At 43.2% G+C, this 27,222-nt stretch overlaps 1 protein-coding gene across 4 annotated transcripts in view; it reads right to left on the reverse strand.

Annotated features, from left to right (window-relative positions):
• Window positions 1-2,580: 2,580 nt before the first annotated feature.
• LOC138811637 (F-actin-monooxygenase MICAL2-like) overlaps window positions 2,581-27,222 on the reverse strand; it is a 201,219-nt gene continuing 176,577 nt past the window's right edge. For 2 of the 4 annotated variants that reach the window (XM_069999339.1, XM_069999338.1), the window contains exons 28-31: window positions 22,603-22,696; window positions 11,570-11,672; window positions 10,310-10,383; window positions 2,581-6,659 (exon numbers count right to left, since the gene is read on the reverse strand). In XM_069999339.1, the coding sequence (XP_069855440.1) occupies window positions 6,475-6,659; window positions 10,310-10,383; window positions 11,570-11,672; window positions 22,603-22,696 (456 nt within the window). In that variant the 3' untranslated portion in view covers window positions 2,581-6,474. The remainder of the gene's footprint in view (window positions 6,660-10,309; window positions 10,384-11,569; window positions 11,673-22,602; window positions 22,697-27,222) is intronic. The other 2 variants (XM_069999342.1, XM_069999341.1) reach the window with 2 other exon arrangements.

A 27,222-nucleotide genomic window follows, 5' to 3' on the forward strand; every position in this document is an offset into this window, starting at 1 on the left:
TGCCAGAAAAAGAGTCTTCACATCCATCTTTGCTGGGAGAGATAGTCTAGCTGTTCAGATCTTCCAACGGTCTCTTTCTAGGAGGAAGATTAGAAGCATTACCTCTAGCAATAACATGGGTTCAAATCCCTGAATGCCCTGGCATCTTCACAGAACACTGAAGATTTGAAGAACCGTTGGCCAATGGATAGGCAAGAGGCTGGACATCTGGCAAGGTGAGGCCAGTGGGCCTCAGAGAGATTATAGTACCAGAAGAAGTGCACCTCCTGGCCTGGTTTCCCGGTGACACCTCTGGTGAAAAGGTGCAAATTGTCATGCTGACCATTCTGCAGAGATTGGAAGTGTTGCTTTCTGGTTCTGCTATTGGGATTGGAACTAGCAACTCTAGTTACAACCTTATACTTGGCTATTCCCTTTATAAAACTGGAGGCTACCTACAAGCAGGCTGCCTTTCGTAAGTAACCCTGGAGGGAAAAGGACTGATTGCAGTGTGTGTGTGTGTGTGTGTGTGTGTGTGTGTGTGTGTGTGTGTGTGTGTGTGTGTGTGTGTGTGTATGTGTGTGTGTGTGTGTGTGTGTCTGTCTGTCTGTCTGTCTGTCTGAGGGGCTACATCATAGGTAAGGACATTGAGGTACAATGCCTTTGAGGCACAGTGCCATCCAGTGAGCAGTGGCAGAGCTGCAGTTAGAGCCCTGAATTAATGACAACTGGCTAGAGTTACTATGTTTAGAAGGCACATACTATTTCCAAATTATACACTTCAAGTTATATATGTGTGTGTGTTTATATAGCATATATCTTCCTGAAATTATTATGGGCACATTTCCTACTATCCTAGAGATGAGAAAGGAACTAAAGGCATGTGCTACTGGTATCACAGAGGACCAAAAGGGCTGTTTCCCAATGAAGGCTGCCCTGCTCCCCACTTCTGCAAGTCATCTGCAAGGCCTGCGTCTTGACTTTTGTCCTTTGAGTTTTGAGCTGCAGTGTGATTCAACAGCCTCCACATAGTTCATGTCTAGGTCGTGCATATTTGACCACCCAGGATACCTCTCCCTAGACTACTGTGTTTATGTGTTTATTGAAAAACTTTTGTGAGGGGTGGCAATTAGGTAACATAACTGTTCTGAGTGGTTATAGAAAGAAACACAAAATGCCATGTCAAAGTGTTAGCTTTAGTGTTTGCTCTCAGATTTACTGTGAGAAGAGTGAGTGCTCTGTGTGTGTGTGTGTGTGTGTGTGTGTGTGTGTGTGTGTGTGTGTGTGTGTGTGTGTGTGTGTGTATGCATGCATCCCCCCAGGAGGTAGGCCCAATGATGTGAGCCTATTGTAGATAGGGAGGGAAGGAGAAGGTAACACTGGACATAAGGTTTGAAACTCATGGGCATGCAGAACAGGCTGGGCACCCTGGTACCCTGGTGGTCAAGGGCCCCAGCTCTGGAGGCTGACAGCTGGGTCTAGCCACTACTTGGAACCTTGAATGACTATGCCTCTTTGTGCCTCCGTCTTGTTCTCTCAAAATGAGAATAATGCTTACCTTGAAGACTTCACTTTCAGTGCTGAGCTTATTAGAGCCAGTTGAGTTCGCAGTAGCTGTTGCCACACTCATCTCTGAGGGGCTCTGAAGGAGATCTGTGATGCCATTGGTTTGGCTTTTCATTCATTTACTTATTTATATGTGGTACTGGGACTCAAACCCAGGACCTCACACCTCCTTGTTGTTTTTTTTTTAAAATTTCTTCTAGAAATCAGAAGGAAGAGGAAGTGAACATGAACTCACCTAGCCTGACTTGAAGGCTCAGGAGTGGAGAACTACAGCTAACAAGTGTGGAGAGGCTGAACATCCACAGGTCAGGAGGAACAAAAGGGCAGATGAGCCACAGCAGGGGCTCAAGGAACACTGGCAAAGATGCGTCAAAGATGGATGGCCAGCTGTTCTTAGGACCTTGCAAAACAGGAGCAATTGTAGACATTTTTCATTCATATTCCATGAAATAGTCAAACCTTTCAAGTAGTTGATCAGACAAAAAGCTTTTGAACAATGGAGAGGAACTTATTGTGGAATGTAAGCACCCCTGGGACTGACCTCTTGATTAACATGAAGTGGTAATTCAGGTGCATTAAATCTCACAGTGTATAATTTTCACTTGTACTAGAACAGAAGGACATATTTGGTTCTCAAAACTGTGAGCTAAAGGAAGAGGCCATCTCTGTGTTTCTGGTGAGTGAGTGGAATTCCAAACCAGCTTTCCCCAGGTAAGAAAGACAGGGAGACGACGCAGAGGCTGGATCAGGACAGGTTCAGCCTGCCCCTTCCCCAGCCCTGAAAATAGATTTCTTTGTTGAGAGAAAGAATCTGAGATGAGCTACCACCTCCCCTCCTGCCAGCCCAATCCAACAGGAAAGGAGTCAGGTAAATCCTTCTAGGTGCCTACAAGGAATAAACATCTCACGATAATGCAGCGGCTCCCCCATGAAATCAAAGTTTTGTCCAGATCTTTCAGAGAGAAGAAAGAACTGAAATCAATGCTACCCTGGGGGTGGTGGGGGAAGCAGACTGAGCGCACATGAAAATGTTTTGATTTCTGAGACACAAAACCATTTATTTTTGGTTCATTTCAGTATTTAGAGCAGTGCACATACAACACATTTCCATCCACATGAATAGCTCCCAATTGTCAGAGCAAATTAATCTTTTGCAAGCTTCTCAGCAGCGGGGTTAGAAGATAAAACAGTAGGTGAAATAGTACACTTTCCCCCGTGTGTGAACCTTCTGGAAACAATCAGCTCCTACATTTGAGCTCCCCACATCCAGCGACTGCCACTCTCTCTATTCCTGTGGTGGCGCCAGCTGCCCCCTGCCACCTCTGCCCTGCTGAGGTAGTTTTCCGATCAGCCACCTGGGTGGGGCATGCTGCCATTTTCAGTTTGGAAAGAACAAACTGCTTCCTGGGAAGAAAGACATTACTGAATTGTCATTGGCCTCCTGAACGCAGAAAACATCAATTTCATTGCAGCTCATCAGAGCTGGAAACACCTGCCACTTCCTTTCTCAGTTACAATTAACATACTGCATCTCGGCATTGATTGCTTCCAAGCAGCCAAAGTCAAGGTCTAAATGGAACGGTACACACTGATATTCTTTTTTTTTTTTCACAGTTTTAGAAACATGAACTTGTTCTCATAGCCAAAGCAGCACAATAGAGAGGGGATACAAGTCTTGTATGCCTGAGGTGAATGTGAGTAGGGTAGGTTGGGGCTTATCAGTAGTTCTTTAGTCTTGTGTTTTGAGGGGTGGTAGTGGTTGTGGATGGTAGTTATTTCTTGGTCTTTATCTTTTATTTGGAGGTGGATTGGAAGATTACTATTCTTTCTATATCCTGGCATCTAGCATGGGGTGGAAGAACTCCATGGGCATCCAGAGAATGTTAACTAAGTAAATCAATAAATGAATCATTGGGGAAAACTTAAGATTGCTTGAGAGCTACCTTCTTAAATCCAACTTAGGTCAAAACTTGAGCTTAGAATTCTCATAAGCTTTTTGGCTTAATTCAGAAACCAGAGAGATTGATTGTGACATATCATCTGACTGGACCTTCATGTACCATTTAGAGTCCTAAATTACCTTAACCATCTTTACTAGGGCTTTCTACGGGGCAGTGCCATTAAAATCCTGCTCATATTGGATACAACAGAACTGTCTTCAAAACATACCACATTTTACAATTTGAGGGTCTGAGAACATTCTGATTGTGAGTGAGGAATAACAATTGTTACAATTGTTTTAAATAGTTCAACCATCCTGATATTTTTGACCTTTTGGGAATAGCATTGAAATGGCTTTTATGTACAGCCAGCTTAAGTAAAAAACCTGATACATAAGAGGTTTGTGTCTTAAAATTGGCTAGAAAAGGCTAAGCCTTAAACTGGAGAACACACCATTCCTCACCTTTGGGAGAATATTTCTTTTACATGGACATTGAACAATTTATTGAACAATTTTTTTAAAGTAGCAAGTAATTCTTTTGCACACACAAAAGCCAGATACTATACACTTGCACCTCCTTGGTTAAATATATGCAAACATCTGACAGGGCACTTTTATATCTAACAGGCAGAAAAGACTGGGCTTGTATATTTCCTCAGTTGTGAAAAGTGCCGTTATCCACCTCCTTTGTGAAATGAATTAACATTCCCATGCATCTACATTCTTCCTTTTAAGTGTCTGGTGGCTGAATGTCTATGCATCTTTAATACTGTACATCCCAATGCCCCAAATGCCTAAGTTACATATTAAGTAGCTTATATGCCAATATAATCAGTGTGAAAAGGTTTTCTCCAAATTACAGCACAAGAAAACCAGAATTATGAGAAAATTGCATCGCTCAGTAATTACACAAATAAATAAAAGTAGATAAATAGCCAGACATGGTTGCAGATTCAGAGGTACCTGGCTAGATAGGGAAATGCCTCTATATATTTCATAATAGAACTCAAGAGTTTAGAGGATCTGATCCAAAAAAGAAAGAAAGAGAGAGAGAAAAGGGGGGGGAGAGGAAGGGAGGGAAGGAGGGAAGGAGGGCTCACCAAGGATAGTTTGTATTTAAATACCACTCACAATGTTGGCTGACTTGACCATGTGTATCCTTCTTCAGGCTTGTTAGCCAGCCAAACTGGGGCATCCAGGCAGCATCTCAGACAGATGTGATAGTGGCTTAACATCGGTTGAGAAAAAATTTTGGTCTCAAGTCAGAGCCAACTGTTTCAAAGCATCTTTGTCTACTGATATATTTAAACACTTACAGAAATGAGTGGTCACAGAGATATATATACCACAGAGAATTCTGTAGTCTCTTGTCAATAACATACTACATCATCAAAGACTCCCATTGAGAGAGAACAATCAAATATTTTATCCCTACACATTGCCATTTCAAATCTTGTCTTCTTTTGTTTCCCATACCTGGGTCACATTCACAATACCACTAGATAACCCGGTATATCAGTGTACAATCTCTACCCACTAGCTTTCTTTACATATTGGAAAATATGCAAAACAAAAATCTGTGTCCTTATTTGGGGTTGAGGAAATGGGGACCAATGCCTTTAGTCCTACTGGGAAGTCAGAAATGGCTTTGTCTTTGTCTGGTAGGCGCTGTGGATGATCCCAAACAATTCTTTGCTTGGAGCTAAGATGACAGATGACTGCTGTGAAGCAGGCTTCTCCTGGAACCAGTACTGTACCAACCTCATCAATGTTTTACCCACCAAGGAAAATTCCCTTTCTGCTATCACCAACACTTATTCAAACATTCATTTTCAGCTGGAGGCATGGCCCAGCAGTAGAGCACCTGTCTACCTTCCTAGCAAGCATGAGACTTGAGGTCAAACTCCAGTATCACCCAGCTTTAAAAATAAATAAATCATTCATTTTCTAAAAGCATTTATCATTATGTTCCAGGGGTTGTGGTCAGAGCGTGTGTGTGTGTGTGTGTGTGTGTGTGTGTGTGTGTGTGTGTGCGCGCGTGCGTGCGTGTGTGTGTGTGTGTGTGTGTGTGTGTGTGTGTGTAAACTAAAGGCCTTCTAAGCCAACAGGATTTGTTAAAAACCAGCAATCCTGACAGTGTGATGTTAAAGTTTTATTTTCCTTTTTTCCTTGTACTTTTTGTTAAGAATAAAAATTAAGGCTCAAATGTTCTATTAAACTCATTGCTTATGTATATTACATTAAGGCTTATAAATACACCTGGTAAATTAAATTCACCTCGGATTGAATTAACACCTGCTATATGAGTTGTTTGCTTTATGTAATCAGTAATCTTAAGGTTTCTCTTCTTTCTCTGGAAACACAATTTAAATATTAACCTAATCTTTAAGCCATTGCTGCCTCTTTTTGACATTTAGAAAGCAGTCATCCAAGCAAAAAAGGCAAATATGGATGCATTCATGAAAAGGCAGATTCTTCACAGTTCTAAAACATGCAACTCAATGAGTAAGAAAGGAGGAAAAGAGCAGCGGTTAAGTTTTGGTGTAACTTCCCAGGGTTTTAAAACTATGCCAGCCTCCAATCTAAGACCCAGGCTGACATAGACAGCTAATTTCAGTAGTCCCTGGAAAAATATTTTGAGACACCATGGTACATAGAAAGGAATCTGCATCTAAAACAGCATCTGTTCCAGTTGGGTGCTGCTGATAGTGAATCCTAGCTACTTGGGTGGTTGAGATCTGAGGATTATGGTTCAAAGTCAGCCCAGGCAAGGAAGTCTGTGAGACTCTTACCTTCAATTAACCACCAGAAAGCTGGTGTGGCTCAATGAGTTGTGCTAGTCTTGAGGAAAAAAAAAAGCTAAGACAGAGTCCCCTGACCTTGAGTTCAAGCCCCATTACCAGTACAAAAATAAAATAAGAGCAAGCTTTCTATTCCAGGGTGAGAGGATGTGTTCTGAGCTCACTCCAGAGAGTGGCAGGGCCACTTCACGTCCTGCTCAGCAGACAGCCCCTGGAGAAGATAAAGCTTTCAAAGTGCTGGTCCTCAGCCTTTTCCTTGATGCGCTGCTCCTCTAAGGAATCCACAAGTCTGTCTCTTTGCTCAATCACTTGCATCATCTTGTTGAATATTTCTTGCTCCTCATTTTTATCTTTCTCATCTTTCTGGCTCTCTAAAGAAAAAAGAAGAAGAAGAAAAACATCAGACTCAGGTAAGACAGGGCCCCCACGGAGCTCTTGGCCCAAGCCTTCTCCATTGTTAAGGACTTATTCTGCCTTGTGATCTCAAAGGAAAAAACCAGGAAATAAATTTGACACCAAGGATCTACCTTTAAAGCCACAGATTAGGAGGTAGGTACTTTGTGCCACAGTCAGCTCTGTTTTCACCTTGAGAATATATATCTGTGTCAGGGGAAAATCATTTGTGAGAAAAAGAAGTTAATACAAGTACAACCTACCAAGTCCCCCAACCTCCCTTTCTGCCCTAGAAAGAAAACAAGAAACCAAGGCAAAGGCTGCTTTCCATAAACACATCTGAGCCTCAGCAAAGAGGTCTGTGAGAAAACTTTGTAAGTAACATCAGTGGCTACTATTTCAATGACAAGAATGTTTTTGTTACTTGCATTTAATGACAGAGTTATGTGTGTGTGTGTGTGTGTGTGTGTGTGTGTGTGTGTGTGTGTGTGTGTGTGTGTGTGTGTGTGTGTGTGTGTGTGTGTGTGTGTGTGTGTGTGTGTGTGTGTGTGTGTGTCTGGAAACTGAACCCAGAATCTCCCATAGGCTAAACAAACATTCTACCACTCAGCTCTATCCTCAGTCCTTGGTTTTTATTTTGAGACAGGGTTTTACTGTGTAGCTGTACACTGAAGACTGGCACTGAACTCATTGAACTCATGCCTGTAGAGTGCTGGGCTAACAGATGTGCCCACCCTGCCCAGCTAAATTGCAGCCTTTTGAGTGGAGACCATATGGAAACAAGGTGATGTCCCTTGATTGATATCTGTGATTGTCCCTGACTGTCCACAGCTTGTAGAGGACTCTGCTTTCCCCTCTAGCCTTTTTGAGAGCTCAGCCACATTCCTAATTGCTCTGAGACATCCAATTACCTGGGGGTGGGGGGGTGGGGAGGGAAAGTGAGAGGAATAGGACTGTAATAGAAGGAAGGGAGACAGGAAGAAACAGGTGGTGTGGACTGTCTGCAGCCTCCTGGGGATGGAACCCAGGGCTTCACCCAGGCTAGTCAAAGGCTTTCCTACTCAGCCACATCCCCAGATCAACAGCAGATTGTAAAAACAGATTTCAGATTTGCCAACCAGATCTTTGCCATGAAGAAACCTAAGTTCTTTTGGCCACTCCTATTTATGCTCAGAGGGGCTGGCAAGAGCCCCATTGCAGAGGAGAGAAGGTGGTACTGTCTCCCGATGCATTGACCCAGTTGCTGGATCTGGGTCAGGAAGCAAATAGATGTGAAAAGGACCATTCTCCTAGAGCATCCTGCTTTGTGGGAGGGAGGGGAGAGAGGCAGGAGAGGCAAGGGCTAACACCCCATGTTCTGGGCCTTGGAAGCCCCAGAGCAAGCAGGAAATGTCTTACATCATTTGGTGGACTCTTGCCCAGTGCATGATTCCCCTCTGGGAAGAAGCCAGCTGGAGGGGTGCCCCCATGTGGACATATAGGGCAGTACTCACATACTTTGCAGTGTATGAGGCTCTAGTGTAATAGCAACACATATCCTAAAGTTGCCATAGGTAGCTAATCAGTTAAACTTGCCAGGAGGTTCCCATGAAGGAGCAAAGTGGCCCTATAAAGACAGTGAGTGGATTTTCTGGCCACACTGAATGGCAGAAGTGTAGAAGCAAGGCCTGGTAAGACAGGAATGCCAGCAAGAATTCCAAGAGCATGGCCGGGCTTTACATGACATCAGCCACCTAGCTTCCTTAAACTGCCAGCATGAGACTGGCAAGCTGAGGATGGGACACAGCTGAGTTAGAGAGCCTTTATGTCACCAGGACACAAACTTCCCTTCTACCCTTGCTTGGCAATCGCCCTAGGGAAAAACACTGAATACCACCTTCAAGATTGACCATTTTTATCCCTGAGAGACCGTGCATTTCCCACAAGCGTTGTTTAAATTATTGCATCAGATCAAGTTTCCTGGAGGGGGATAAACAGTTCCTATTTTCTCCTTGAAAGCCCCTGGGAAGAAGCTTGTGTGGAAGATAAGTTTAACTGTAGAAAAAAGTAAAGAAGCTACTAGTTTTAATTAATTAATTTATTTTTTCAGTGCCTATGAGAAGAAAGAGGAAATGTTTGACTTTCACTTCTTAGTAAGGATTGAAAAAAAATCATAGGTGACTAATAATTTTTGTCATGTTTATTTTACTATCCTGAAATATAACATTTCAGTGTTTTGTCAGATGTCTAAATCATATTATCCACTATGGCTTATTGGGGTATATTCCAGTATTGGTATTCCAAATTGGATGAACAACATAGAACAATTTAAAAATTCTCCTTTTAGGGTAAGCTTGTTTCTCATAGATGAACCCATGTAAGAGAAACCATTTCTTTTTCTTGCTATCTGGTGATCATACCCATGGCTTGGCATTGTAGCACTGAATTACAATCTAACCTGTAAATCACTTGCACAAGTTTTACACAGTGCAGCTCTGCAAGGTTAGTTTTAGTGTTTTGTTAACCCTTTTTCTTTTTAAGCTAGGACTTGGACTTAGGGCTTCACGTTCTTGATTGGCTTTGTTTTTTTACTCAAAACTGGTACTCCACCACTTGAGCCACACTGCCACTTCCTTTGTTGGAAATAGAAAAATAGAATTCTGTTGTTATTGTTAGTCTGCAAATTACTTCTATGTGGGAAAAAGCAAGAGCCCCTGGGTTTGTGGCATGTTCTTAAATTTAAGACCCACCATTTACATTAGAAATGTTTGTTAAGTTCCCTGAGAGTCAGTTTTCTAATCTGCATAATGGAGATAAAATAGTTAAAACAATGCTGTCTCACACTTACCAAGTGCTTGCCCTATGCCAGGAAACTCACGGAGGTGGATGCAATGTTAGTTTTGTGAGATAGATATTAACTAGTTCTTTTAGACCTGTCTAATCCATGGATCTGGCTCACAAACACAAGACAGAGTCCTGCCCTGCTTTTCTCATGTGCAATGCCCAGGCCCAGCCTGTACTAACAGAGAATTTCCTCTTTACCATCTCTAGTGTCTTACAGAACCTGGCCTGCCTTCCTCTGTGCTGCTAAAGTGCCTTTTATGGCCCTCTGTGTACTGTGGATACTGTTTTGGCTGTTCTCCTCAGTGAAATCACAAACGTCCTGTGGGCTGCCTTCAGCAGGTGCCTGGCCACACCAGGCTCTCTATAGGTTTTTTCTAAGTGAATGGCTGGCTAAATGAAGCAATGAGTGACTTTGTTTAGGCCAGGATTAGTGTCACATGCCTGTAATCCCAGCACTTGGAAGGTTGAGGCAGAAAAATCAAGAATCCTTAGGCTATCCTGGTCTACCTAGCAAGATCCTGTCTCAATACAAATGAATAAATGAATGGTTTGGTTCTTATGAGCACATGATATGGGAAAAATGATGCCCTCACAGCCTAAGTGAATAAATGTGACTATGCACTTGCTGTGCTTGTGGGGTGGGCAAAAGGCAGGCTGGCTTTGAACTTTCCTCTGGCTCTTAGGCTGGTCTTCCATGCAAAGGAGGAGGAGAACTCCCCACTGGGATTTGTAGCATTCTTGGCTCAAGCATCCCAGAGGGAAAAAATATCTTTAACAAAGGCCCCAAACATATTATCTTACTCACCCTCCTTGAGCATCTTTTCTCTTAATTTCTGTTCCAGTCTGCTTTGATGATCTTCTAATTCTAGTTCTTGGGCCCTGGGTTATGAGAAAATGTTTAAAATGTAAATCTGAGGAATGTGTGTAGAAATATTAATGAAGATACCCTTAATAGTAAGATACTACATTCTTTCCTTCTTAAACTTAAGGTTTAGAACACCTCTACATGGAAAACTTGCTGTGGTTGGGAGTCCAAGGAGGTGCCTAGAGGCAGCTGAAGATGGTAATGTAGGCTCAGTGGGCTCTGGGAAAGACAACCTGACCACCCTTTATGGGGAGACGGAGGTAGAAGAACAACAGAGAAATCTCTAGCGTGGTCTAGGGGAGAAACAGTGACGAACTCTTCTCTCTTTTAGTGCAATATGATTTCAAGAATCTCTTCTAACCACATTCAAGTTGGATGTGGTCAACAAGAAAACAATTATTTCTTGGTTCAGAACTCAGCAGGGAAGAGTGGTAGCAGTTACTAGCACCTCCTCTCCTTTCCCCACCTCCCACCCCAAGCTCTCCAAATACCCTCTGAGGGTCAGTGTGGTTATAAAATAAGGCAGTAGAAATGACAGCTTGTAGCCAAGTGCCAGTGGCTCACACCTGTAATCCTAACTACTTAGGAGGTTGAAATCTGAGGATCGTGGTTAGAAGCCAGCCAGGTCAGGAAAGTCTGTGAAACTCCTATCTCCAATTAACCACCAGAAAACTGGAAGTGGAGCTGTGGCTTAGAGTGGTAGAGCGCTAGCCTTGAGTACAAAAGCTCAGGGACAGCACCCAGTTCAAGCCCCACAACAGAAAAAGCAAGGAAAAAAAAAAAAAGAAATGATGGCTGGTATAACCAAGTAGATCTCAGCCTTGTTGCCACTAGGAAGTGGCCAGACATGGCACAGAGCCCTTCCCATACTTTACTCTCAGAAGCCAGACACAACCATCCCTGCTGCAGGTGTGACTGCTCTTCAATGTGAGCCTGGGGCCAGAGTCTGACTGAATGATCTCCATCTCCTGACCCATTACCTGAAATCTATTTCAGCTACAGGACTCCACAGAGAGAACAGACAAAGATTCTCCGTGCTAATGCCAACATGATATGCAAGACATAAAACACCAATTTGCCTCAATCACTATTCTGTATGCACAAAGAGGAAAAAAATCCCAGGACTTCAGCAGTGAACGGTGCCCCCCTTCCCACCCCTTTGCTGTTAGGACTCACTGTTATCTGTGTTGCCTTACTTACATGATCAGTAGTTCCGACTCATATCGCGTTAATTTATTCTTCTCCAGAACCAGTTTAAACCATTCCTGCAAAAGCTGGGCTTCATCCTGTGTGCCTGAATCTGCTTAAGAAATCAATGGCAAATAGGTTAGATTGGCATTTCTCTCCCCATGATCAGACCACTTTAGCAGGCCATGTTTGTGGCAAGAAGGGCTCGGCAGGTAGCTGCTCCTGGTATCCTATTGATGCCTTAAGGTCATGAACAAGACAAATGAAATCCACCTGTGCATGTTCTGGGGGAGGGGGAGGTCCTCTTGGGCAGATATCACGTGACTTCTTTAACTCCAGATGCCTGTAATCTTGTCCTACTATAAAGCACACTTTTCCTGCCTGCTTGTTGGTTCTCCATAAAACTTGGGTAGGTTTATGTATCACACGGACCACCAAAGAAGCCCTAGGTGCTGGGTCAGTCTCCTTCCCCTCCAATCAGGGAGTCCGGGTGCTGAATAGTTCTTCGTGGGGCAGAAATGCTCATACCACACTTGATTCCAGCATGGTGACTGGCATTTTGTTTGTTTGTTTTTCCCAAAGAAATGCCAAAAGGAAAAGAAAAACAATTAGGTTTGAGTCTCACAAAGCGAGTCATATCCCTATATTCTTACAGCTTAGATTATGTATGACATTTATTAAATGAATGAATGATATGTTAGTACTGCCCTATGTACTGGCGTTACAAACTTTGAAACCCCACCTTGAAAAGGAAATGACATTTGTTTTTTCACAGCTTCTTAGTAATCCCTCTAAACTGCTTTCTAAAGCTTTGCCATTACTTTTTTCTCTTTTAATTTCTGTTTTGTAGTACCAAGAACCTCACATTTGCTAAGCAGGTTCTTTACCACTTGGACCACTCCATCAGCCCTTTTTTTAATGTTGGTTAGTTTTGAGAGCAGGTCTTAATTTATATCCAGGTGGGCCTGGACTCTGTTCCTCCTATTTGTGCTTTCCCCCACATCATTGGGATGACAGGCATACACCACCACACCCAGCAGTTGGTTGAGATGGAGTCTTGTAAACGTTTGGCTTGGGCTGGCTTTAAACTACAATCTCTAGCTTTCTACCTCCAAGTATGTAGGATTAAAGCTTGAGTGTTAGTGAAATGAGCTCCCTTCCCATAGCTTAGTGCACTCCTTCCCCTCTCCACAGCTTAGCATGCTCCCTTCTTAGGTAACACGAGGCCCATTTAGTAAGAGCAGTAAATAATCAGCCTCCAACACCCGTTACCTTGGGGTGGCACTTCTCTGGGGCAGCTACCACTGTCTAAGGGCAACAAGAGTCCCTTAGAGTGACCTTCAGGTCTGGGAAGTTGCAGAACCCCTTATCTACTATTGGACAGCAGACATAAATCCTAGTCCACCATGATGAAGCCCCTGGCCCACACGTCTCCACCTCCTAGCCTGTTCTAGCCCCTCCTAAACATGCTAGGTTATGTAGGTCACTTCAGACAATAGCTGGTGCTTCTTCTCACTTCTCCCTTGTGAGAAGGGGTCTTGCTGGCCCCTTTCTCAGCAATAAACCTTTCTTCATTCTCTGTTCCTGGATGCCTGTGTGGTTTTCTGGCAAAGTCCAAATAATCTAACATTGAGCCACCACAACTAGCTTACCATTTCTTTCATATTCTGTTCTAGAGTTTTGACAAGGATCAGAATTCATGTCTCTTTGTCATACAAAAAGTGTAAAATACTTATCTCTCACCATTTTGGAATTCTCAACCAGTTTTCAAACACCATGGTTGGACCTGTAAGTTATTTCAACAGCAGGGACTTAATTTGGTTTATCCCACAAAGTCTGATAGTACAATGCCGCATTCAAGATGCTTTTCTATAGCCTGTTTTCCACCTGAGCTTGGAAACCTGAGTTCACAGCTCTCTCCTTTGATCATCTATTCAGATTCAATCTCTTCTTCTAGATGTTTGTTTAATGTTTCTAGATTAAGGATAGTTTGTGTGACAGAGAAAACAGAAAAGCTGAGAGTTGACAATTCTGCCTTTCCTCATTGCCTAATGTTAGGCCATCTGCTACAAGCTGGGCCTATCTTCTCCTTGTTCCCAATCCAAAAGAAACAGCCTTAAAGTAAAATTTTGCTGTCGTTGGAGTATTTTTTGGTGGTTGTTTTTCAAATTCAGCCTGTTTGCTAAATTATACCTGCCAGGAATGGCCAGGCTTTCATCCTGATGCCTTGCCCTTTCCATGTCATGTGTCTCTGAAACGCTGGTCCACTAGAGAGTTCCTGGGAGCCACCCTGATTTCAACTGACAAATACGCAACCAGCACAAATTGACCTGCATCGCTTAATTTAGTTTTCTGTTCTCAGTGGAATAACTCTAGGCTTTTATTGGCTGCAGTTCAATTTTTAGAGCCTTCCTTAATTTTTTCCCCCTTGTCAATATTGGGACTGGAACTGAAGCTTCCAACTTGCTCAGCTGGCACTCTACCACTTGAGACACACCTCCAGCTTGGCTTTTGTGCTGATTATCTTGAAGATGAAGTCTCATGAACCTTTCTGCCCAGGCTGGCCTCAAATTATATAACCCTTCAGATTTCAGTTTCAGCTGGGATTATAGGCATGAGCCACCATTGCCTTTCTGTGGTAGTCAAAGTCAGTTTTGGAGATCATGACCTGGAATCTTATGTGGGTTTCTAGGAAATCAGCCTTTTAAAGCACTGGGTGCTCAGGGAGCTTTCTCTCCATTCCTGCAATGCATGGAGATAGTTCTCTATGATTCTATCAGCTCCTTGTTAATATTGAATTTCCTGTGGGTCCCCATGAAGTCTGAATGGACTGCTTACTCACAGAAAAGTTAAGAAGGTGTGGGCTTCAGACCTGTGGGCAGATCCTGCCACTTACAAATCTGTGGCATTGGAGTAACCTCATGTCTCTGTACGAAATGGGGTGTTGACAGGACTTCCTCATTCATTGGTTGTGGGGGGGGGTGGGGACTACATAAAACAATGCACACAGAATGCTTGACATAACTTGGCCAAGAATAAGCTTTCAGTAAGCTTTCTCATTGCTGTTACTCCTTTGTCATTTCTTCTACCACTGAGGTCTATCGTTCCATAAGGATTTTCTGTTCACCTTTAAAACTCAGCTGAACGGTGATTCCTGACTTGAGTATACATGGTGAAATTTTATCTAGTTACACTTGAGGTTAACAACTGAAACAACAAAAATCTTAAATTATATTTGCCTTGTGTAAATATATAAAGACAATCCATGGCTGGGTGGATTATCAGGGATCCTTAAGAAGGCTTTGTGCAGATTCCCACTGATCCTGTGGCTACTTCTGTTGTACTGAGAGCCCATTTGGGGCAAAGTTGTGGCTAGAATAGTATAGTTGAAAGGAAGTGACCTATGGCACTATGGTGGATAGGACAGCCCAGTTACCTGACCCTTCCTTTCCACACTCTGCCTGGTCCACTGTCATCTGCTTCTTCATTTGCTCCTGGACCTCTTCCTACACAAAATATAAACAGTCCCATTGCTATGGCTAAATAATCTAAAGTCAACACAAAACAACCTGCAATTAGTAGTCATTCATTTTGACCCACTTTTGTATCTCAAAAATGCAAAGTGAATTATGTCACTCCCAACTGAAAGTCTTCAATGACTCTCCATGCTCAAATGTGAGCTGCTACCAAGTACATTAGTTCTGCTTATTTCAAGGTAACTGGCATGTGGTGGCACATAGCGTTTATTCAGGACAAATAACAGAACAAATGAACAATCTTCTCCTTAAAGTCATGAACTAAGAAACTTGCCAGGTACTGGTGGCTACTCCACAGGCTGAGATCTGGGGATTGTGGTTTGAAGCTAGTTCTAGCAGGAAAGACCTTGAGCCCCTTACCTTCCTTTAACCAACAAAAAGCTGGAGGTGGAGCTGTGGCTCAACTAGTAGAGTGCTAGCCTTGAATAAATAGCTCAGGGACAGCACCCAGGGCCTGAGTTTAAGCCCTAGGACCAGCACAAAAATATAAACATACATGATAACATATACAAAGTTTTATACATATACACACAAATTGACTAAAGGAGGAGTCCCGATGGTGTAACTCCTCTGAATAACTAATGAACTGTTTAACATAATAAATAGCAGAAAGCAGAAACATGTTTTTTTTTTTGAGGGTGGGGGAGGAAAACAAGGGGAAGACACACTAATGGCAGGAGGAAGAGCAAGCAAATGCAGTCATTATAGCCAATGCACATTATATCAAAATTGAACCATGTAACACGAGAGAAGGGATGGGAAGGGGAAAATGGGGGGAATGATGTATGTGTAACATTGACCAAGATGCATTGTACTCATAACCTGACTTATAGAATTGCAATCTCTTTACACAACTATTTGGTAATTCTTTTTTTTTTTTTTTTAAAGAATGTTTCTAGCTGGGAGCTGGGAGATCTATCAATATTCTTAGCTGCTAAAATCTGAGGATCAAGGTTCTAAGCAGCCCAGGCAGAAGAGTATGGGAGACTCTGATCAGAAAAAAAGCAGGAACTGGAGGTGTGGCTCAAGTGGTAGAATGTAACTCTTTTTTTTGTTGTTGTTGGTGTGAGGCCTGAACTCTGGGCTTGGGCACTGTCCCTGCGTTCTTCAGCTCAAGGCGAGTGCTCTACCGCTTGAGCCACTGTGCCACTTCCAGTTTTCTAGTGGTTTATTGGAAATAAGAGTCTCATGGACTTTCCTGCCTGGGCTAGTTTTAACCGTGATCCTCAGATCTCAGCCTTCTGGGTAGCTAGAATTATAGATAGGCGTGAGCCACCAGCACCTGGCTAGAATGTAACTCTCAAATGAAAAGTCAAGTGAGAGCTAAAAACACTGACTTCAAGGCCTAGTACTAGCCTAGAAAACAAATAAACAAAAAGAACACTTTGATTCAATGACATTTGCTGCAGAATTTTAGAAATTAAGAAAGATCTATTACTAAAAATTTTTGTAATCCAAATGAGTGCTGAATTTTGTGAATGATTTTCCTTTTTCTGTTGAAAAGATCATAACATTTTCCTCTCATATTTCAATATGGTGACTGTTAAATCACATGATTGACAAACTCGTTATTAATGAGCTTAGTATTCATTGAATTCTTTCATCTTTTCTAAAACTTTGCTGTATCTTTGGTCTTCCCCCTTTTTTTATTCCTTCTTTCTTCTTTCTTTTTCTGTCTTTTATCTTAAACAATCACCTTTAAGAAAGTTGCCCTTAGTGTTTCCAATGCTTGGCTTTCAAAGACGCCTCTGGCTTTCTACAGAGTGGCCAGTGAGCTACAAACACAGGTAGAGAGATCTGTGAGCAGACTTCCAGAGACTGTGGGTGCCATTTACCTCTTCTCGGAGTGGGGCAGGCTGCACACCATCTGATCCTGAGCCATTCCTGGAACTAGCCAGGTAGATGATTCTGGGAAACAAGTCAGAACACCACAGCCTGACTCCACACAATCATGTGGCTTCTGGAAAGGAAGATGAGTGGGGCTCTTTTGCTGCTTGCTATCAAAGTTGCTGAGTCCTTGCCACTGGGCTCCTTAGCAGGGGCACAGCTTCCACCATTCACGGTGCGCCATCTAGCCTGTGAAATCATATCCTGGGACCTAAGAACAGGCCACTTGTGCCACCACACCGAGGCTCTTGCTGTTGGCTTGTGTGATACTCCATTCCTCAGGGATACCTGACCTCAGGATCCTTTCCAGCACCCACAGAGTTGTGGCTAATGAACCCAGACTCCTTGATAGCTTCATTAACTGTGGATTTGTGTTATTTCTGCCCATTCCCTGTAAAGATAGGGTTCTTCTGACAATGGCTTGTTTTATGATAACATATTTCTGTGGCTCCATTTTTATGCTCACCTGCATTAGGCAAATCAGATACCTCAAGGTCAGAGGGCCTGGACTCTTTACCTGCTCTGCTCTGCCTGCCCTGTGAAAGCACGGTACCCAACCACGTGCAAGGACAGGCAAGGTGGTGTAATGTGAGCTCATCGCCTTTCCATACATTCAGAAGATAATTATGGAAGGCTATCCATTCCCCCAGATCCATGCCCACATTATGGCCACAGGCAAAGGGTGTGGCCATGAAGCATAGTGCTCATTGGCATTGTTGAACTGCTTTTACTAAATTGTTGTATTGTTGGGGGTTAAGAATAGTTTATATTGAGTTTTTTTTTTTTGAGAATCCCCCCTCTTCAAGTTGTGATCCTCCTGCTCCTGCTTCTCTAGTTGAGATTACAGGCATGTACTACCATGCCCAATTGGAGACGCTTTATTTTTTCCACATCTTGTTACTAGCATCAATTAGTCATGCCCAATGAATTTCATTGTGACCTGTCCATTGGAGCACACATAGTACCTTGATGAGACACACTTAGACCACACATGGACCACACCTGTGAAATCCATGTGTCATACAGACTTCTAGAAGCCAGCTTACATATTATCTAGGGAATGTCCTTACAGATGAACATGAGTGAATCAACAAACAAATGCATTCAGTTTGAGAAATTCTTGACTTCATAATGATAAGGCTATAAAAGGAAAAAAAGAATCAACTCCCTTGAACACTTACATTCCATACCCTCCCCACCTTTCAATTGCATTAATAATATATCATTTACTCTTTTATTCCTGCCATCCCGGTGAGGAAGGCACTATCAGCTCTGTTTTATAAATGAGAAAATTTGTCAAAGAGATAATTGCTATACAATGGCAATATCAATACTCAAACTCAGGCTAGATATGGAGATCCATGTCTATGATTCCAACTAAGTTACTTAGGAGGCACAAATGAGGAGTTCCATGCTTTGAGTCCACACCAGAAAAAAAAGCAAGACCTCATCTCAACAAAGAAGTCAGGTATGGTGGTTCCTATCTGTTAACCCTAAGCAGGAGGTATAGGTAGGAGGTCTTCCATGTTGAGTGGGGGGGGGGGAGAGGAGGGAAGAGAGAGAGGAGGGGAGAGGGGGAGTGGGGGGAGTGGCAAACAAAAACAAGACCTACCTGAAAAATAATTAAAAGTAAAAAGTATTGAGTATTGCTCAAGTGGTGGAGTGCTTGCCTAGCAAATGTTAAGGTCCTAAATTCACAAAAGAATCAAACCCATTCTAATACCTGTGCTTTTCCAAGGAATCCCAACTGTCACATAAACTAGAAAAATTTCATTCCTTCGAGTTCTCAGCCAGAGTCAAGATGAAAACCACAGAGAAGAAGTCCAACGCCTTCCCACTTCTTGGCTGAGGGTTTTCTCGATATTTCTGATTATAATGTGCATTCCTGCTGCCACCTGCTGGCAGCCCCACTCATCCTGTGCCCCTCAATCTTGGTTTCAGGACAACCCCACCACTAGGCTCCAAAAATGGTAGAATGGTGCCCACCAGCTGCTAAGAGTGAAGGTCTGCTAAGGGTAAAGCTGGAAAGGAAGTGGTGCCCTCCTCCCTTCTTCCTTCCCTCCCTCCCTTCCTGGGGATCAGTTCTTACTCCTTAGAGGATGCATGCACCCTGTCCTCAGATTTCACCTGTCTCTAATTATCAAAGGAAAGTTCAGACCATTTCAATCTGAACTCCTCACCCTGCTAAGTTGGGACATTCGTGGCTCTGATTTGTAACACTCATCAACCAAATGGGCAACCAACACACCAGTAGGTAGCAAGTTGTGCCTGGACTGAGAAGAGTCCCTGGCAAAACTGGGCTTCTCTTGGGGAATCAAGCCATTGCCTATTGTGGACCTCTGTCCGCCCCCCCCCCCCATCCCCACCCATCCCCAGGGCAGCCAGGAGCAGAGGGCGTATTCAATGCTTTTGTCACACACACACACACACACACACACACACACACACACACACACACACACACACACACACACACACACACACACACACACACACACACACACACACACACACACACACACACACACACACACACACACACACACACACACACACACACACACACGCCCTATGAGATAGCATTGGTTGTTCTCTGGGGGTGGATTGTTAGGTTTTCATTTTTCTTTGTTCCCTTTTCTTGGATAAAATGGAGGGGAGGGGGAAATCTCCCATCCTGGGGGTGGGAGTTGGGGGAGTTTCTTTCTGACTGTTGGAAAAAGAGAAAGCAGGAATTGTGGTGGGACAATTAGGAGCTCATCAAAGCCTCATCTTGCTCATCAGCCATCTCGGCCCTCAGACTGCACCCCCGCACAGTCCTCCTCTAATTCAATGCTGCCTAATGAATAATTCCCAGGAACAAAAGCCCCTTTCAGGCTGCTGCATGTAATTATTAGAGGAGACTTCAGGCCTCACTGTGGCTGGCTCCTCCAGGTTTCAGGACTGTCTCTAAATTTGGTTATTCACAACCTTTAGAGCTCAATGTTATTGCCTAACTGTGATCATTTTCTAATTATCCTAATAATACCTATTAAATAATTCCCATTAAATCACTTGAACCGGTGCAGCACAGGCCAGCTCAAATACAACTTAATCTAATAAGCACCGGTCATTCATTAAGCAGCCAGGCCATCTCTTAAAGGAACTGGATAGACTATTGAACCAGCTAGGAGCGCTGTTACTGCACAAATGCTATGATGAGGGAGGCAGTATTCATTTGGAGGACCTGCCTCCTGAATCTTCCATTTGCTTCCCTTGGAGGCTACACTGCATGACTTATCTGTCTGCATCTCCAGTCCCCTTGTCTATTTGCATCTGTCACCCCACCCCCACAAGAACATTCAAGAAGAAAGAGGCCATAAACTTAACAAAGAAATTAAGTTACCAAGGATACAAAGGGAATGAAAGGAATCCATCTTCTGGCTAGTTCAGCCCACCTTTGAAAAGATGGCCAGCTGGACAGACTTTCTCTTTCTATCTCTGTCTCTGTCTGTCTGTCTCTCTCTTTGTGCTGATGCTGGGCTTGAATTCAAGGCCTTGTGTTTTAACTTACCTGACTGGCACGCTACCATTTGAGCCATGCCTCTATGGACAGATTTCATTAGGTATGACTCAACATAATTTTCTTCTATTTATTTTTAAATATCTTTGACGATGAGAGACATTTTCACAAGCTTTAAATATCTGACATTTATATTTTAAATTTCAAGCAATAAGGAGACAGATATTTCTTTTCTTTCTTTCTTTTTTTGGTCAGTTGTGGAGCTTGAACTCAGGGCCTGGGTGCTGTCTCTGAGCTAGAATGCTGCTCAAGGCTAGCACTCTACCATTTTAGCCATAGTGCCACTTCCAGTTTTCTGGTGAACTGGAGATAAGTATCTCATGAACTTTCCTGCTTGGGCTAGCTTCAAACCATGATCCTCCGGTCTCAGCCTCCTGAGTAGTTAGGATTATAGGAGTAAGCTATTGGCGCCTGGCCAATACATCTGTATTTCTTTAATAGTGTCTTGTGTGTAAACTTAACTTTTGTAAAATAATATTAGGTAGAATTCATTAAATGACTACATGTGGTAGAGACCGGTAAATACTTTTCTCACCAACACTCTAATTCTCAACAAGATTTTTTAATGTAGGGATTACTATTTCTGTTCCTCAGATAAGGAATCTGAGAGGTTAAGCTTTTTCCTAGAGCTACCCAGCCTCAACAGAGTGAAACAGTTTTAAACACAGGGCTCTTTGGCCATCTGTCAAAGTCTACTTTTCCCACATTGACATGTGTTGGTAAGGACAAAGTGCAAGTCTATGTAGCTTCTGAGAGGCATCCTTTCTATTGGATATATCTCACTGCAATCAAGAGATTCCTAATGATATTACCAAACATCAAACAAGAACAGTTTATACTACATTGCCAAAAGTCCCATCATAGTTGGAGAGATGGGCTGTATAACTCTTAGCTTAGACAGCATCATCAGTTTTGTAACAAGCCTACTTCTTTGTTGTGTGTGTGTGTGTGTGTGTGTGTGTGTGTGTGTGTGTGTGTGTGTGTGTGTGTGTCTGTCTGTCTGTCTGTCTGTCTGTCTGTCTGTCTTAGGGCTTGAACTCAGGGCCTGGGATCTGTCCCTGAGCTTCTTTTACTCAAGGTTAGTATTCTCTCTAGCACTTGAACCACAGCTCCATTTCTGGTTTTTTGGTGGTTAATTGGAGATGAGAGGTTCACAGACTTTTCTGTCAAGGCTAGCTTTGAACAGTGATCCTCAGATCTCAGTCTTTTGAGTTGCTAGGATTACAGGTATGAGCCACTGTCACCTGGCACAAGCCTACTTCAGATGAACAAATACAGGAAAGATGCCCAGCGTGTTTAAATAAGAAGAACACATACTGATTAATCAAGCACTCCAGGCCTACCACTTGGTTCAGCTAGTCCTTACCATGTATGAACATTGCTCCCAATCCACAAATAAACTGAGGTGTAAAGAGGGAAAGTCTGCCTGTAGCTAGGTAGTGACAAATGAGCCTGCAGCTCTGGAGCTGAAGCCTCTAGTTCTCATTTGCCAGCTCTTGTGAGGTTGTGGAAGTGTTTCCTACACTTCTGTACTTATGACTGTGTGAAATTCATGGCCTTTGCTAGCATCATTCTCGAATGACAGACATGAGCCACCAGAGCCCTTGGCTTAACCATAGTTTTAATGCAATCCTTATATAAGTTCTCTATGGTATAAAACTACATTTCGGGTGAGAAAATGAAAGTTTATAAGTTTTCTTCCCTAAAATAACCTGACTGGCCCAAAGTCATACAGACTCTAACTTTCCATAGTGACTCATTCCCTACATTGCTTGAACACTCAAATATTTCTCTGAGCTACAAAGAAACGTTGCTGCAGGCCAGGAGAGAGGCTGGGCTTTCCAGCAGCCCATTACCTGGCCTGCAGGCTGACCAATGCCCTGAGGAGTTTCATATTGAGGTTTATTCTATGAAGCCATAAGGACACAGCACTTCATGTCCATGTTGGCAGATCCTCTGAGGGTGACAAGATGCCTTTGTTTTGCCCTGGTGATAGGATAGCATGTCCTCAGACTGTGGATATGGACCCATACCTGCTGCTCAGACCTCCAGGCATGCCATACCTGCTTCTCCTCGCAGTGCCTTCTCCAGCCTCACACCCTGGATCTCTGAAGCCCTCTGCCGCTCCTCCACTTCCTCCAGCTGTCTCTGGATGGCCTGCAATACCAAGGTCACACATCACAGAGGGACTCAGGACACATGGACCCACATCAAGGGCAGGTTCTTCCATTGACCCTCCAGGGAAAAGAAGTGCTGTCGCTAGTGGTGCTCTGATATCTGGATGGGGTCATCTCAGTTCCAACACTAGACCTTGATGCTCCTGCCATTAGAATGAAATATAAACAAATATAAACAAGGTGGTTCATGCCTGTAATCCTAGCTACTCAAGAGGCTGAGGTCAGGGTTCAAAGCCAGCCTGGGCAGGAAAGTTCATGAAATTCTTATCTCCAATAAACCACCCGAAAACTGGAAGTGGCACTGTGGCTCAAGTGATAGAGTGCTAGCCTTGAGCTGAAGAGCTGAGGGACAGTGTCCAGGCCCAGAGTTCAAGGCCTACTACCAAAGACATATGGCTGTAATCCTAGCTACTCAAGTTGGAAGTTCAAAGTCAGTACAGGCAGAAATTCCATGAAACCAGAAGTAGAGCTATATGGCTCAGTGGTAGAGTGTTAGTTTTGAGCAAAAAAGTTAGGGGGCAGTGCCTAGGCCCCGATTTCAAGCCCTAGTAGTGGCACAAAACAAAACAAGACAAGGTATCTATGAACATGTTCAATCCATCCCAAGCAGACATGCAAACAATGTCCTCTGACAAGACGGATAGCAGCAGAAGAGGCTAGATAGGTGGTCATTATGGTTTCTGGACTCCTTAGGGCCCATAGCCTTGGACTATGGTTATGGATCAGTGACTGGGTCTTTAGCCAGTCCTCAGAGTAGAGGACAGACTTGGGGAAAGCACAGTGTTCTCCTATTCTGTTTCCCAGAAGCAGTAGTAGTAACCTCCCGAGAAGGCAGTGTCATGGGAGACCTGGGTCAGCTCCTGGGGACTTGTGTGCTCTCTTTTCAGATTGTTCTGCTCCTCTCCTTTGCTACTCATGGGTGGATTCTTTCCTTGTGCATTCAGCTGATGCCCAGGGTGCTATCAGTGTAGGCTTTGTCACCAGCAGGCTATGATGACAAGACACCAGATGTTTGACCTATTAAAAGATGCTATATGCTCCTTAGCACTTGTTAAGTTTGGGTGTGCAGATACATTTATTTTCCTCACTAGCTTTTACTCTTTTATGTATCATGTAATTATGTGTTAAGAATTAGGAAGAAGAGTGACGGGGGTGGGGGGTGGGGGGGGGAGAGGAGGGCGTGGCGGAAGTATTTCTAATATAAGTTTTTCTCATTTCTGGCAACTTTCTCTGTTCTCAAACACCAGGCTGTCAAAAGGCTGTTCTATTCTTTGGTGAAAGAGACTTTGCACCTGGCAGGACAGATTTATTAAAGGAACCATCAGCTACCTGAGCAGGCGGACTACCTGTGTGCCCCAGCTCTACTGTATTTCAACTCTGCCTCATTTCCCTTCCTTTGGAACCCCATATTTTCACAGCCTGGATTCACAGGGACAGTAGCAGAGGCATGAAGAGACCCAAGCACCCATGTGGCTTTTCTCATCTCAGCTGTATTTAAACCCCAAACATAACATCTAAACTAAATGAGAAGTCTACTTATAAATTATAATGCCCTCTTCCTCTCTGTCTCTTCTAAAGACAATTGTATCATAATAAATCCATCCCTTTCTGAGATGGTGTAGAAAGGAAGAGAAGGGAGAGGCTTATATGACTTCATTACTGATTATGCAGTTGCAGCAATAAGGTGACAATAGACTAAATTAGGTTGTTACTTCTCTCCTCCCCCCCCCAATTGATAGGTTGGGGCCCTAACTACCACTGTGACTATATTAGGAGATGGGGTCTCTAAGGAGATCAGTAAGATTAAACAAGGTCATAGGATGGGGCCCTGTTCTCATAGGTCTCTAAATAAGAACAAGGAGAAGAAGGAGAAGATGTCAAAGAGCTACATGAAAACTATGTGGGGACTGAGTGAGGGGGCAGCTGTTTCCAAGCCAGGAAGAGAAGCATCCCTGCAGATAACAAGCTCAATAGCACTTTGATCTTGGTCTCTTTAACCCCAAGACCTGTGTGAAAATAAGTATCTGTTGTTTAAGCCATCAGATCTGTGGCATTTTGCCACCACAGCCCAAGCAACCTAACTACTGCCTCCACGGCAGTTCTTTGGAAACTGAAGTGGAAATGCTAAGAGATTAAAAATGGCCCCTTTAGGTGCTAACAGGTTGGGGCTCAAAAGGCCATTGTAATTCTTCCCTTCTTCTTTCCTATTGCCAGCAGAAAGGGTGACTTTGCCAATGGGTATCATAAAGACTTGTTTTGTTCTTAGAAGGAAAAGTTGAGATGTCCTGAAGAAACCTGTTTTAGAAATTGAGAATAGAGGTGAGTTTCTGGGAGTTGTCCCTGTCCTTGACGTGAAGGTGGCTTCTGGACTAGTGGGAAGTTAAGGTAAAGGAGATCAGATCAAATGACTCCATTGTTGTCAGAGACAATTTATAGGATACTATAGTTTGGATCTTGAATGTCCCCAAAAGACTCATGTGCCAAAGATTGGAGCTGGGTGCTGGTGGCTCACATCTGTAATCCTAGCTACTCAGGAGGCTGAGCTCTGAGGAGGTTTGAGCCCAGCTGGGGGAGGACAGCCTGTGAGACTCATCTCAAGTAACTACCAAAAAAGCTGCAAGTGGAACTGTGGCTCAAGTGGTAGCCTTGAGTGAAGGAAGTCAGGAAACAGCTCCCAGGCCTTGAGTTCAAGCCCCAGGCCTGGAAGAGAGAAAGAGAAAGAGAATGAAAAAGAGAAAGAGGGAGAAGAAGGAGAGAGAGACTCCTGGGAGGTGATTTTTGGAGGTGGGGACTAGTGAGAAGGAAATTAGGTCATTAGATGTGTGTCCTTAAAGGGGGTATTGAGACTCTGGCTCTTACCCTTTCTCTCTCTTCTTCCTGAGCCCCATGAGGTAAGCATGTTGCTCTATCACACACTCCTGGTTATGATGTGTTGCTTTGCTGCAGGTCCAACTCAACAGGGCCAAATGAAACTATGTGCCTACCCCAGCCTTTTCTTCTTTTTAAAGTTAATCACCTCAGGTATTTTGTTCCAGTAACAGGAAGCTGTCTACAGGATTATATGGCCAGATAAAGGGCATACTGGAGAAAGTGATGGAGGAAACATGGATTAATGTGAGTGGCCATGCTAAGTCCTTATCTTAAAATTCAATTGCTCTTCCTGATTATGCTCAGAGTCCTCAGAAGATGGAGAATGCTCAGACTTCTGCTTCATTTTGTGTGTCTGTTACAGAGATGGACAGATGACCCTAGGTAGAAATGTCTGGAAGAAGTCACAGGCCAGGAATCTGAATTGAAATGCTAAATATTTATCCTTTCAACTAATTCCAAAATGGATACAGCCCCTAACAGATGTCAGTTTAGCAAAGACACACATTTAGTTGGTAGAAGATTTGTGTTCTCATAGAGGACAAACTAAGGTATTGAGATAGGCACCAGTGGCTCATGCCTATAATCCTAGCTACTCAGGAGGCTGAGATCTGAATATTGTAATTCGAAGCCAGCTCAGGCAGGAAAGTCTGTGACTCTCTTACCTTCAATTAACCCCCCCCAAACAAAACAAAACAAAACAAAACAAAACTGGAAGCAGAGGTGTGACTTTGGTGGCAGAGTGCTAGCCTTGAACAAAAAAGCTCAGGGACAATGCCCAGGCTGTGAGTTCAAGCCTCAGGACCCACTCACCACACATACACAAACAAAGGTCATAAAATAGTCAGGGTTAAACAATCACAAACAAGGCCATACTAACGCACCAGCACAACTATGTTTATTGCAGCATTATTTACCATAGCTAAAATATGGAACCAACCCAGATGCCCCTCAGTAGATGAATGTGATATATATATATATATATATATATATATATATATATTATATAATGGAATTTTGTGCTTCCATCAGAAAGAATAACACTACCCCATTTGTTAGGAAATGGAAAGACTTGGAAAAGATGATATTAAGTGAAGTAAGCCAGGCCAAAGAAACATAGGTCCCATGGTTTCCCTTATTTACAATAACTAGTATATGTCTAGCACAAGCAGAAAAGGTCAAAAGCTATGTACATATGACCATATAAGATGATGCTAAATGAAAGGAACCCCAAGATATGGACACAAAAGGTTTTATCTTTGTTGCTGTTGTTTTGAATGTGCTTATAATGTACTATGTGATTATTTTTGTTTCTTGCATATGTTCTTCCCCATGGTATAAGCCCTGTTTTCACTGTATTTGATTCTGGTGCCCTGTATCTTGTGTATAAAATTTTCTAATTTGGGGAGGGGAAGAGAAATAACAAAATACTGAAATAAGGATAAAGGTTGACCCATTGTAACAATGAGATGGACAAGACACTATGTTGCAAGCGAACTTTACAACTTGGGGGAGGGAGGGGAAGGGAGGAGTTGGGGAGGTGGGGAGGCAATGGATGATGGGGGAAAAACAAAGGAGGGGTAACAATGCTCGATAGGAAATATACTCATTATCTTACTCACGTAACTGTAACCCTCT

The sequence above is a fragment of the Dipodomys merriami genome, unplaced genomic scaffold, assembly GCF_024711535.1.
Source record: "Dipodomys merriami isolate MVZ:Mamm:240054 unplaced genomic scaffold, mDipMer1.0.p SCAF_542, whole genome shotgun sequence".
NCBI classification, from domain to species: Eukaryota; Metazoa; Chordata; class Mammalia; order Rodentia; family Heteromyidae; genus Dipodomys; species Dipodomys merriami.